Source organism: Cuculus canorus, chromosome 11 (genome assembly GCF_017976375.1).
Source record: "Cuculus canorus isolate bCucCan1 chromosome 11, bCucCan1.pri, whole genome shotgun sequence".
Taxonomy (NCBI): Eukaryota; Metazoa; Chordata; class Aves; order Cuculiformes; family Cuculidae; genus Cuculus; species Cuculus canorus.
The window spans coordinates 9,415,786-9,428,314 of NC_071411.1; the positions used below are offsets into that span (position 1 = coordinate 9,415,786).

Below are 12,529 nucleotides of genomic sequence, written 5' to 3' on the forward strand. Positions count from 1 at the left end.
AATCTGGGAAGCAGTTGAGCTCTTTTCTGCTTTGTGCATTATTGCAGGTAGAATCTCCCTTCCTTCCAGTGAGATGATGCAACAAAGAGCAGGTAGAGACTTTGCTTCTGTGCCCAAGCTCTGGAACATCCTACTTAGTCTGCAGGCATTGAGAGCTTTTCTAACCCAGCCGCAGAGCCTAGCAGTCTGGTCCTGTTAGCACAATCTGCACTTTCTGGTCACAAATACTTTTCCTTTGAGATGTTTCTCTTGATCTGTTAAAGTGTGGCACTGCTCTACAACCACCATCTTCTACTAATTCACAATTTCTGGCTCAGATGCAGGCCTGATACTGGGCACACAGTGCTGAGAGCCAGTGAAAAGAACCTCCATTCTCACCTGCAGAACAACTGCTGGTCAAACTGTAGGACTATAAATTGCTACTGGCAAAGCCAATATAATGGTGCTGTATTCCCTTCTCCTTCTCTCCTCCTGCCAATACCCAAAAACTAGAATTTCTTTTACAACTAGAGTATTATCTTGTATACTGCAGTCTAGAAGATGAACAAATAGCAACAGAAAACCACAACAGAGATCTAGCAGCTCATCAGCGTTTCTTGACCAATTTTTAAATGTTTTCTTTCAAATAGAGCTGTTTAGCTGCACCTTTAAGTCAAACCCTTGACTTTCCTCCAGTCTTCTCACCTTTCTAATCTGCATAGTTGCTTTCAACCTCTTGCAGGTGGCAGAACCATCAGTTTTTTACAGTGAAGGTGGAGAATGATTTCAGTCCTGTCATTTCCAAACTACCCCTATTAAGCTGGTTGCAGTAGTCCCTGCTTCCCCAGGGATGCACAGGCCATTGGATGAGCTGATCTAACTCAGCCTATTCTGTTATACACAGAAAAAGCAAACAGATATTCTGGACCCAAACCGAATTACTGTAGCCTGGATTATTTTCAAGTAGAAGTTAAAGAAGAGAAATCACCCAACATAGCTAATATATACATATACAGGCAGTTTTTCTCCTGGGTAAACTACTTGCCTGAGGCAGTGGTTTAGCTGACAAGAGATCAGTTTTCCTTCCTTTCACTAGGGTCCTGAAAGGTTAAGTGTTCTTGGGCTAATAAAGGCTATCTGGCAGCAGGGCTGAAATGCAGAGAGGACCGCAATGTGCATGGGATAGATGTATCCATCTTGCAAAATGGCCCTTGATATGCATGCAGGATTGCTACAATTGAATTTTGCAATGGACTCCAAAGCATATTCAGCCCCTTACTGGAGAGATTTAATAACACAGCCTCACCATTTCTGCATCTGCTCACAACATCCTGGAAGCAAAACACAGAACTATCTCTTGACTCATTTTGCTGTTGGATTAGAGTATCACATTTCACAGAGATGTTGAACCCTGGAGAGAACTTTCTTGCCAAATGCGCTACCAAAATCCTCTGGCTGCTGGCACTGCTGACTCCTTTGAAGGAGACCCTGGAGATAACTACCTGCTACAAAGGCTTCCAGGTTGCTGATCCCAGGTAAACTGGGCTACCTTTCTGTAGCCCCGAGCCAGGTACCTAAATCTCTTTATTTCCAGAACTCTTCTGTAGTCACTGTTTCCTTTTAGCATTGGCAGGCACTACCAGCATCTCCAAAGCATCACATATCGCAGCACTCTACAGAGAGCCTCATCACCTCACAGAGGGTATCAGATTCTGCTCCAAGAGCCAAGCATGTGACAGGCAGTGCTCCACATAAACCATAAAATCTTGTTGAAACTAATCCTGTATTCCTCCTTGTCTCATGCCCCTATAGCTCCCCATTTCCAGCAGAGAACAGAAGTTCTTCAGAGGCATGCTTAGGAAAAAGAAATGTAACTTGTGTGTGTTAGTGATGTATGCAAACAAAAGAAAAAAATATCAACCAGCCTTTGTTGTTGTAGGTTTTGATCCTCTTTGTTTCTCTTAATTATTTGTAGGGTTTATTTCAGCGACATTAGGGATTCGGTCATTGGATGGCTGTAAAGGGCTTATTTATGGGTGCCCAAAATGTAATTAAAAGTTTTATGTTTCAAAACTGTATTTTTATAGTTCCTAACCTGCTGTGCCTCCTGGCCAACTTGGATCATGCATTCACATATACACAAAAACACTGGTGCAGGTGTAAGCATAAGACAGGAGTGAGATCCGCAGGCTTATCCGCCCCTGGATGAGACAGCTCTGTGGCTGCCATGCCATAGCCTTGAACTGAATGGCTTCTGTTCACACTTCTGTTCTAAGAAAGTTTTGACCCATCAGGGAATCACATGGTGTCAGTCTTTGGTACCTTCTGTGTTACGGCATGGGGCTTGGGTGACAGACTTGGAAACTTTCAGATGTCGTGATTGATTAGAGTTAGTGAGACTGCAGAAGTGCTTTGCATCTGATTAATGGCTTCCCAGGCACTCAGCATTTTCAATAGTGACATAATTATTTTTTTTTAATGGATGTTTATAGTGATTACTGTTATGCTGCAGGTTTTTTATTAATCATTAGGAAGTTGGCTATCCAGGCAACTGGAATTAAATAATTTGTCTGAGAATTCATTATAATCAAAGGGGCAGGCAATTAATGACTAATTAAATCCACTGAGATGCTGTGGGAAAGGAGTGTTAATCTTGTTGCTCAACTATGGTGGAAAGTGGACAGATACAGAGCTGTTCGATGTTAATTTGGGAAAGATGACATTTCTATAACACAATAGGTTACTTAAGCACATCAGTAGTGAACTTACTACAGCTATGCACTTCCCCTGGCACAATAAGCTGAAAGAACCCTTTGGATTCTTTCCCAGAACTGGGATTCATTTGGATTCTTTTCCAATGTAACCCATTCTCGATTAATTACAATGACCGAGGACTTTGAAAGGATGCAGGTTCTTTTGAGTTAGAAAAAGCATCCAGAAAATGGACCATCTTAGGCTGGAAAGCCTTTGGAGCGTACGCTGGCTGAACATGTAGTTAGATAGGCTCACTAACACACCAGGAGCTGGAATAGCACAGCACTGCAATTTTTTGTGGTACTGGGGCAGGACACATTGTGGAAATCAGACCCAGATAATTAGGAAACACAATACTATTCTTTCAGAAATTTTTATGATCTTGTTTTATCCAGGTTGTAGTTAGTTAAAAAGAAAATTGTCATCATGATCTATTTTTTTTACCTAGTTCTAGTGGCTTTTCAGAAAACAAATGTTTCATCTGGCATATTGCTAAAAACATAGTGTTTGTGCACCTTTCCTTTTTGCCGGTATCTCTCAGATATTCCAGTCATTCCCGTTCATAGTGAGCCAGCATTGCAGCTGACAGTGTTACAACAGAAAAGCCAGGGATGAATCTGAGGAGACCGAAGACTGCTCTTGCCTGGAGTCAGTTCCTGCTGGTGAGGAGAGAGGAATTTTGAAGTTCTTTACCCATAGGCTCTCCTGCTCCTTATAGACCCTTTCAGCAGGACTGCAGTCACACCAACCAGATCCCCAGTGTGCTAAAATCAACACCGCTACCTTGATTTAATCAAAATGAAGCAGACTCCCTAATGTTAAATATGGATCCCCAGTGAAACATACTCTGTTGAGTTGCTCATATCTGGACATTAGCAAGTTTCATGGAAATGAGTTCTTTCAGACTCCTTAATTACTCCATGTACTTATAAAACTTAACTAGACAGAAGCCAGAGTAATAAGAAATGCCATGGTAAATCCCAGTACAGCCCAGGGAAGTTCATAAGATTGTCTCTGACAGCTCAGGGAACAGAATTTGACTTTTTGGCAATAGGTTTCGTGATCACTAGATCCTGAGAGAGGAAGATACTCAACCTATCCCATCCTGGTTCAGGGCCGGATAGAAACAGCTTGGCATCTTTCAATGAGCTGTGTGACCTTAGAGGTTTCTTTTTACCAAGCCCCTGCTTCCTTTCACAGCACATTTGGCCACATCACATGCAGTGGGGTAGGAGGCCAGGAAATGGTCTCTGAGTGGAAAAAATGTATCTGCCATTTCTGTTAACTCATCCAGCAGAATCACCTTCTCAGCGATTGTTAAAACAGCTGCATTTTTTTTCCTGATGAATTGGCTTCTATGGGCAGACAGAGAATGTTTTTAATATATCTCAAAACAAAAAAGTTGGTTTTAATAATAACTCACTGTTTACAGAGTATTGTGTGAAAAAATACATTCACAGCATGGATTTGGCTAGACTGGTTGGACACTAAAACTTTCCTCCACACTAGATGTTGGGCTGAAGCAGAGCTCAGTGAGAAGTTGCGGAAGAACAATTCCTAGTGGGATGGCTTTAGTCTGACAGGATGCAACCAGGGCTGTAATACCAGGTCTGCTCTGACTAGATGCTTGGACTTTGTATGTGGTTATGAGCTACCTGACCCTTCATGAGATCACCAAAAGCCCCTTTTTGGACTGGTTTTTTTTCTCAGGATGCAGTGTTATCGTACCCATAACATGTGGTAGATGCTGTCTTAAATCAAAGTTGGTTGGTCTTCTAGTAATGATCTATTCTAGTGAGTCTTCTAGTTTGGACTACTGACAAGACTTCACAGCATAGCATAGCATAGCATTACATAACATAGCATAGCATATCTTATATCAATATGGTCTCTCCTGGCTTCAAAGTCAGTGAATCTAAGTATATTCAGCTACTAAGTCTTTGTGCAAGTATTTTTAATACTAAATTTAAAAATAATACCTGATTTGAGGTACTTACTGGAAAAAAAATGAGCATGTGTAAGCTGCCCAGCAGTAAGAGAGAATGCTACAGTCTCCTAGCTCACCTTCACATGCACACAAAAAAAGGAAGGTCAGATAACAGCAGATAATATTTTATAAGGAAGGAAGCTTTGCGATCTCCTAGTTCACAGCTCCTGAACCAGAAGAATTCATCGGGAGCTTTCAAACCTCATAGTTCATGTGAGCTGATATTTTCTGTAGTTTTCACTCTCACCCCTTTTTTCCTCATCTTGTGCAATAAAAACTCAATGCACTTCATGGCTTATTAGGATACAGAAAAAGATTGGAAAAGGCACTGACAGAATTAATTTCTAAGGGGTTGTATATGAATGCCCTGTTTCTGCTCTCATCATGAGCTGGGATGCACATAGATTTCTAATTGTTTACTTATTTTCATAGTAAAACTGTGATTCAGATATATTTTGCCCATGAAGACCTGAATAGCAGAGATAGGAAATTCAACAGTAAGAGCCCAGCCTGACCCTGATGAAGGAACACACAGAGTCATCGCCTTACAGGGAATACAGGGGAGAATTAAACCCGTAACAGTTCTGCAGGACCAACTTCAGGCAAAAACTGGACATTGTAATAATGCTTTTCAACTGCTTGTACTCTCAGCAAATCTGAAGAAGCAGATGCTGAAATCACATCCTTTTAATGTTATTGAATGAAGGCTGCTGCTTTGGAACACCAGATACTGCTGTAAAGATAAACCATGTAGTTAGAGGGCCCTACCTCCTGGCAAAGGCAGCCAGAATCTTGGAGTTAGGAACCTACCTCAGGCCACTCAGCAGCGAAGCTTTGACCTGAAAACATTTCAGCATCCAGAGATCTGGATGAAGGAGAGTTTAAGAAACATTTTACATGCAAAATATTTGCTCTCTGCTGTTGAGGTGATTTTGTAATGCCAGGGGATCCACTGTATTTTCAGGTGGAGGATTTGTTCCACACTTCGAAGTCAAAGCTGGGGAAACATTTTGCCATGCATTCTTCAACGGGTGCCCTATTACATACCAGAGCTGGATACATTTTAAGATAGAGGAAATTACTGCTGTGCTCACATAATTTACAAACCACTCCAGGATCACAGCCATTCCTAAGATGAGGAAAAAATGTCTCAGGTTTCACAAGGAAAATTATTTGTTCCATAGCTTAAATTTACAGCTTTCTCCTCTTCTTTAAGTTCAGATTTGGAGACAAGTGTTGCAAATTTTAGCACAAGACATGTAGCCATTGATGTTTTTCATATCAAGGTGTTATTCAATGAAATGATGAGAGAATCTTATCCTTAGTTTTTTAAAATTATGTTTCTGGTTAAGAAACACAATAACAATGAGACCAACTACACCCAGAAAAACAGGTAAAAAAAGGCAAGGTAGGAAAAGAAGATACCAAACTCACTATAAGCATAAGGGTTAGATGGCTTGGTCAGGTGAAATGTTCAGTTTTGGGTTAACAGCATTGTGGAATTCAGATGAAAATGTGTATGAACTAGTGGATGGAAGAAAATACATACTATGATTTCCTTGCTACTGAGCACACTTTGTCACTATTGATGGCGTATTTCACAATACCTAGAAAGCACAGTTTAGGAGTGAAGAAACTGTAATTTCAGAAAAGAGACTTTAAGTCTGTTTGCCTAGTTTCCGTATTGTTGTTCGCAGGATTTCTATGAAGGTATCTTGAAAGTGCTTGGAGAAGAAGATGAAAATGAACAAGAAGTTAAACTCAAGCAGGGCTTAAGTGAGCTCCTTGAAATTTATGAATTACACCAAGACATCCTGGGAGAACTGGAAGAAAGAGTCCTTAAATGGTAAGTACAGAATGGCATGGTTTGATGGCCTTAACATATCCTCCACAGCAGGTGAGTGAACTTGTCAGTGTTCCCTTGACCTTACTAGCTTGGAGGCTGGGATTCCAGCAGAGATGAAAGCGGTAGCACCTGAACTACTTTGACAGATTTTGCATACAGGCAGGAAGGAAGCAAATGTAGAGGCTGTCAGACTATGAAACCAAATATTGAAACATTTGTGCAGTGCACAGCCCCTGACTCTGAAATGGCTCAGTCAGTCAGTGTGAGGACAGCCTGGCTCGTATGCATTGCCGCCTGATGCCAGCTCGTAGTCATTGCCAAGCAGCTTCACACTGATGGCCTGAAGGTCACAGACTCATGCCATGGGAGGCAGGAACAGCAGACATCAGGACTGATCATAAAGGAGGTTGTCTGCTTACAGAAATCTGCATAACAAGTGCAAAGCTCTCAGATAAGAGACCCCCTTGCTCCCAGCACCAAGGCAGGGCTCTGCACAGGCAAGGTTTCCAAGGCAAACAGACACTGTCAGCCCACTGAGGGACTCCACCTAAGCCAAACATCCTCACTGGGCGAAGTCTTTCCATGACAGAATGCTACCATGCCTAGGATGGACAAAGCTCCGAAATCCATTCAGTTAAGGAGACTTCTGACTTAGGCCAGGCCCTAGTCTATCAAAACACTGGAATAAGAATGTTGAAGAGAAATTACCCCTCCAGATCCAAGGTACCGAAGCTACAGATGTCAGTGCAACCCCTTGTCTAAACTGAACTAATCTGATTCTGACAGCTTATGATGGACCATGCAGCCCCAACTCCTCCACCCTGCTGGACTCAGAAGGCAGCAGTCACTGACAGCAGGCGAACCTATCCTGGCACTGCCACCGAGCAACTGAGGAAGTCAGTTCCATCAGGAAAACTTTTCAGTAATGATCCCAAATTCAGAACACGGCTCTTCTTGTCAGCTCTGCACTTCCAAGTCAAAGCACACAAGAAAACAAAAGGCTAAAGGGAACTGTATGTGGTCTGTGTCCACCAAGGGACTGTTAGAGATGGCAGAAAGGCTAAAAAATTTCATAAGTGATTTATTATTTATACACTCATAGCACAAAGTGTAGCGGTGTTTCCAGCTGGGATCTAAAATGACTTGTGACCTAAAGAAGTCAAAGCACTGCTCTTGTGCATGCTGCCTGTTTCCTAAGACAAAAGAGACATAGATGGAAATGCCCTAAGATTCTGTCCAGAACTACCCTGTGGCACTGGGGAAAAAGGAGGGCATTACTGCAAATGCTGCCAACACAACAGAATGGCAGAAGGCACAGAGCTGCTCTCATACAGATTCCCAAGTCACCATCGCCCTTGAACCTTCCAGTAAATCCTTCCCTGTGCTTGCATTGCCCCAGACACTCTGTTGCTCTGACATCCCTGGGAACTCGTGTTCCTCTCTTAACTATGGTCACTCTTTTGTGATCTCAGATTTTGCCTGTTCTCTCTTTTAACACACTTCGCAAATATTTCAATACTTTGCTACTGCATGCTGAGACAAATGAAGATGGGGCAGTGCTGAGAAGGGGGCAGTGAAGAGAACTGAGTATATGACATTACAACTAAAGATGTGTTATGCTTACAACCAGTGCTCAAAGTACTGCAGCAGCTGCAAGGTCTGTTTGGAGAAGTGGAAACTGTATCCAGAAAGGAGACATCCTACCCACTACTGACACACAGTGCTGTCAAGCAAGACAAAGGCACAGCCAAAGGATCAGCCCTTCATGGTGCCCATTCTCCAGCAGCCTGTTTTGTATGTCCAGAATGTCAGTGAAGCGCTCCCTCTTTCCTGCCATTTAACCTAGGCTTTAGCTGCACAATGTCCTTAGCCACTGTGCATCTGATACAATGAGAAAGTACAACTCTTCTTCATATTTATTTATTTATTTGCTGCTTCTTTTTTTTCTGTGACCTTAGGGAGGAACACCAGAAAGTTGCTGACATTTTTATCTCCAGAAGATCAAGGCTGAATCACCACACAGCATATATTATGCAGTTTGATAGGAATTTGGCTTTGCTAGATGAAACTTGCCTTAAATATTCCCAAATGGCTACCATAATTCAGGAGTTTGAGGTAAGGCTCCCATATTTCTTTGCATGCACTAATCCATGGTTGTGCCACAGGGCTCACTCAAAGATATTTTTTCTGCAACTCCACCAGTGTCGCATGGGAGAGCAGTTCTTTTCACAAGTCCTGCTGCTAAAACTGAAGTGAGATATTCGCAGGTGCACGATGTGTGTCTGTGTCTGTGTCTGTTGCGCACACACTTTATGTGAGTGTACAAAATGTGTGTTTGTGGATCCACAGATCTGTTAGTATATTATTCTGAAATACATGCACACAGGGGAGCTTCTCAGTCTCATATTAACTTATTAAGCTCTTTGAGGTTAGAGTTAATTGCTATTACTGTCAGTTCATATCTCCTTTCTCTGTATTTTCCATCCTTTCTTTTGTACTGGGTCTGACAGAGGTGATGTTAGACTTAGCCTGTACAGGTGCTTAGCTGCTGGCAGTGATCAATCCACAACATCTTTGCAATTGCATTTCTCTGCATTTTTAAATGCCTGCTAGCCCCTTCCTCTGTTTACAGAGGATGTTGTGTCAGGCAGCATTGAACTGCACAGGAAGACACAAACTCCACTGGCCAGATAGATACTGGGTTTCTTTCACTCAGACTCCTCAAATGGTCTGTAACCTCTAGGCCTGTAACCTCTGATCCTGTAGCAAGAAACACATATTTTTCAGTTGTGTTAACTCAGTCACGCTTGCTGTATAACTGAAAAACACCATCAAGATACATGTGGCAGAAATTCCATGATTCCTGGTTACGTTTTAAAGTACTGGCAATGTGACCACTTCACATAATTTCAAAAGCATAAACCCATATGTGGATGGGAAAGTTCAGCTGGGCTACACTGACTGCATTGAGCTAAAATGGTTAAAAGCTATGCTGCTTTATTGTGGGTCTAGAACCTCCGTTTCTTATTATCTTTATCTGATAAGGGAAATAACAATGTTTACTTGGGTGGCAGAGGAGCTGTAAGAATAAATTAGTGATCGGTCCTTAAAGAATGCCAGCTCTATGGGGTATGGAGTGTGCTTTTCTCTGCCGCATGTGTAAAATATTAAGGATAACAATAAATTTCAAGACATTTGGAAGTCAGCATTTAAAAACAGATACCTTGTAGTCACCACAATTATTTCCTGTTAGCAGCTGAAGGGAACTCTGATGGCTTATGCTGCTTTCAACATGAACTTGCCAAATGCAGGCATTCTATTGAGAGCCTGTATTCCCAGCATCCCTCCCAGCCACATGCCAATATGATTCTGTCTTAACTATCAACCATGAGAATTAGCCCTTCTTTCTCAGAAGGCACACAAGGGTTTTCTCAGAAGGCGCACAAAGGCCCAAAACTGAATACAGGATTCAAGTTGTGGCCTCACCAGCACCGAGTACAGGGGCACAATCCCTTCCCTACTCCTGCTGGCTACACAATTGCTCAGGTCCATGTCTTGAAATAAGGTACTAAAAAGTCACAGGCAGAAGAAATTTTCAGTCCAAAAAAGGAACAACAGTGACAAGCTTCACTGAGAACTGATACCTCTGTTTTTGTATGCCAGTCTAAAATCTCTATCCAACCTTTACTGTGTAAATGGTATTCACTTTCCTCCCTTTTTCCTCTGAGTCCAAAGTATTTGTGAATGATTCCATAGGAAATAAACTGTTTACAGTACTTCTTTATAGTCAGAAAGACAATACCCGCTAGCGAGCTGGGTAAATTTGGAATGGTTGAATGGAATTTGTGCATGCAACTGGTAGCAAACTTTCATAGTACACATGAGGTGGAGATGACAGTTTGCTGCTGAGCTCACACATCCGTGATCTTTGTGTTTCCCTTCCATCGAGGACAGCAGAACTCTGGTGGCAGCCCTCAGAGTGTGAAACACCAGCTTTTGAAAGTGGTGCAGCGTGTTTTCCAGTATCGTGTGCTGCTCACAGGTCAGTAAAATCACTCTCAAATGTACTCAGTGGAAACCCTCCCATGATGTTCTGTGCCACACATTGATACCAAGAAAGCTAGAATAGCGCCGAAGCAGTGTGGGATTTCCTGCGAACATCAATATGCTCGGTACAGGATTCAGGAAATATCAGGGAGCTTTGGAAGGAGCAGGCACTTTTTCAGCACAACCACACTGAAAGGTCACAAAAAAAGTGTAAAGTCAGGTGCTTTTAGCCATTCCTTCTTGGCTTTTTCCTTCCGTGAATTAAGAGAGGCACAGTTCAGCCTTATTGCCAGCAAACTCATTTGATTTTATCTATGTCAAGGGCCATTATCAGAGACAGTAGGGGACAGCAGTCCCCACGAAGGGGACTCTGCGCTGCATCCTGTATGACAGTGGCAAGCACTGCCTCCTACTCCATCAACAAAGCAGTTGTACCTAGTACTGCACCCTGAGCCCCATGTACAGCACCACTAAGGCTAGTGAATAAGTTTAAGTCAAAATCCCAGTCCTATTTCTCTGCATTGTAAGAGGCAGGGATCCAAATTTACATTAACAGTACATTTAGCAATTTTGCACTTATAATAATGCCTTCCCTTTACATCCAGGACCATATATATCGCTCCCACCTGGAGCCTCTCCAAGGGAGGTTGTGTTCCCTCTGGTGGCTTATACTCTGCAAGCCACAGCAAATCTGGCAAGTCAGATTTGAGGGGTGGTAGCTTTCTGGATGTGGTCCCCAGAAATAACTGTGAATTTCAGGTTTGTAACTAGTGAAGTGGTTAGGGAAGGAACTGGTGAAACGTAATGATGAATCTCAGTGTTGTCAAGTTATTTAGTCAGATCAGAACACAAAAGAGCAGGGAACCATAGACATGAAGATGGAGAAATGCTTTGAGAGGGCATATATGTGTGGGTGGATGAGTTCTGTGTGGGACAGTAAAAAGGAAGCCATAAACCCTGCCCATGCTCAACAGATGATGGAGGGCAGAGCGTAATAGAAGGGACTCCTATAAATGCAGCAGAACAAAGTGACCATATGAGATTTTTATTCACAGCACAGATTAGCAGCAGTTTCATCCTGCTCCAGACACTTTGATCAAGGATGCAACTCATTATTCACAGCTGGTTTTGCTTTCCTAGTACGAGCAATACAAATGAACGCCGGATGCCAATAGCAGGACTTTTTTTCTCTCTGACTTGCTTCCCTCTCTGGGTGTGTCTGCATTAAGGGCAACTTTCCAGAGGTCTGAGTTGCAATACTTAGTAGCCTTACCTGAGCCTTACAGTGTTTTTAGTGCATGCACACAGATATTGCATCTAAGATAAAGGACTTGGCATGTCCCTATAGAAATGCCCCTACTATACTCCATTTTCTCTGCCTGCTTCTGTGATCTGCAAGGTAAATTGCAAATATGAAGCATGGTATTTTGTGAGAGAGCTAGAAGGGCTTCAGTGCAGCGCCGGTGATCAGATGCCGTCTATGCTTGAAGCAACGTGAGCTCCTCCTTGTCCCAGGTATCGGCACTAACTGGGAAAATGGAGGCTTTTGTGCGTAGTGAAATAAGGTTTACTGGATCAAGATATTACAGAAAATAGGTTTACTGCTTCAGTTCTTCTCCTTAAGAAACCAAGCCCCACTTTGCCTGCTATGATAGGATGAGTTTGTACTACATAAAAAACCGCTAAATTAAAATATGCAGGTGTACTTGTGTGTTCATAACTGGCTGTTTCTAGCAGATAAGGAAAGGTATTTTATGAGGATATTGGTTGCCAATTACTGCACTACAGCCAACTCCAACAGTTGCCTACTAGTTAAATGTCCATAGCCAAGGAGAGAGCCTGCAGCTGTGAAAGGGAACACTTAAATCTTGCCTGATAACACCCTACAACCTCTGCCTGCCTGAGTATAGGCAGGT

At 42.4% G+C, this 12,529-nt stretch overlaps 1 protein-coding gene across 3 annotated transcripts in view; it reads left to right on the forward strand.

Annotated features, from left to right (window-relative positions):
• The window catches only part of FGD5 (FYVE, RhoGEF and PH domain containing 5), a 95,854-nt gene that overhangs the window by 50,564 nt on the left and 32,761 nt on the right, over positions 1-12,529 (forward strand). For 2 of the 3 annotated variants that reach the window (XM_054076280.1, XM_054076282.1), the window contains exons 6-8: positions 6,418-6,566; positions 8,525-8,681; positions 10,521-10,608. In XM_054076280.1, coding sequence (XP_053932255.1) covers positions 6,418-6,566; positions 8,525-8,681; positions 10,521-10,608 — 394 coding nt within the window. The remainder of the gene's footprint in view (positions 1-6,417; positions 6,567-8,524; positions 8,682-10,520; positions 10,609-12,529) is intronic. The other variant, XM_054076281.1, reaches the window with a different exon arrangement.